We start from the raw sequence: 1230 nt of genomic DNA on the forward strand, positions 1-1230 counted from the left end.
AAGGAAAGGAAAGGAAAGGAAAGGAAAGGAAAGGAAAGGAAAGGAAATCGGAGCAGGAGAGATAACTAACTCAGAAGCTCACTGCGCTGGCTGCTCTCGCAGTGGACTTGGGTTCGATTCCCAGCTCCCATATGACAACCATCCATAAGTCCATGGGGGTGGGGTGGGGTAGTCATCGCTTCCTTCTGGCCTCCCCGAGCCCTGCATACCTGTGGTGCACAGACATACCCCAAAGCAAAACAAACACACATAAAATAAAGATTAAAAAAAAGTTTTTTTTAAAGAAGTTAAGTAAATCCGAAAAGGAAGCAGCTTGCAACAGACAGGAAACACTACAGAGCCAGACACTGACTGCGGGAAGGGTCCCAGGCTGAGGCCAGGGTTCTGCTCACCGGGGCTCCTGCCACACTGGCTCTCCGCAGGCCCTCCACCTCCTGCTTGAGGTTGTCCCTCTCCATCCTCAGCTCCTCGAGCGCCAGGCCGCCCTCGTTCACCAGCGCCTCCAGCATCTCCATCACACGCACGATCTTGAACTGCAGCCGCGTGACGCGGGGGTCGCTGCCCAGGGCCATGAGCTCGCGGCCCACCACGTAGGAGATGTCGTACACGTCGTCCGCGGTCAGCTGCAGGGGGCTCTTGGCCAGGGCGCCCTCTTCGTCCTCCTCGTCCTCCTCCTCCCGCAACGGAGGCTCCTCCATGGTGCCCCGACCTCGGCGACCACCGGGGCGGTCGTCACCTAAGCGTCCCCTGGCTCAGGGGCCAGGAAACTTCTCTGCGCCTAGCCCTCGCCGTGGGCGCCGTCTGGGTGGCCCCGGGGGTGGGTGCGCCGAGTCGCGGGACGCGCCGAACCACCGAAAACCGCGCCCGCGCGCAGCCGCACAGCCGTGCTCCAGACGCGGGGAGACGGGGACCGGCCCGTGGGTAGGGGCGCGGGGAGGAAGGAGCACCGAGCACCGCAGGCCTGGTAGCCCACGGGGGAGGAGCCTCCCGTAGCTCTGCCCTAGGTGACAGGCGCGTGAAGCCTGGTTTCCATGGCCACGGGGGCGGACTTTCCAGGGTGGTCATGGAAAGAGGGTTTTTTTTTTTGTTGTTGTTTTTTACTTTGCGAACTCGAGCTTTCCAGCTATCGAATTTGCATGGCAGGGGAGGGGAATTCCACGTCTCTATCGAAAGTTTGTCTGTGAGTGTGTGTGTGTGTGTGTGTGTGTGTGTGTGTGTGTGTGTGTGTGT

The 1230-nt window shown here is 60.2% G+C and overlaps 1 protein-coding gene across 2 annotated transcripts in view; it reads right to left on the reverse strand.

Annotated features, from left to right (window-relative positions):
• Nucleotides 1-978, reverse strand: part of Rilpl2 (Rab interacting lysosomal protein like 2) — an 11424-nt gene extending 10446 nt beyond the window's left edge. The window contains exons 1-2 of one of the 2 annotated variants that reach the window (XM_055605799.1): nucleotides 393-978; nucleotides 71-209 (exon numbers count right to left, since the gene is read on the reverse strand). In XM_055605799.1, coding sequence (XP_055461774.1) covers nucleotides 71-209; nucleotides 393-698 — 445 coding nt within the window. In that variant the 5' untranslated portion in view covers nucleotides 699-978. The remainder of the gene's footprint in view (nucleotides 1-70; nucleotides 210-392) is intronic. The other variant, XM_055605800.1, reaches the window with a different exon arrangement.
• Between the last annotated feature and the right edge of the window lie 252 nt (nucleotides 979-1230).

The sequence above is a fragment of the Psammomys obesus genome, unplaced genomic scaffold (assembly GCF_907164565.1).
Source record: "Psammomys obesus unplaced genomic scaffold, mPsaObe1.curated_primary_1811, whole genome shotgun sequence".
Lineage (NCBI taxonomy): Eukaryota > Metazoa > Chordata > Mammalia > Rodentia > Muridae > Psammomys > Psammomys obesus.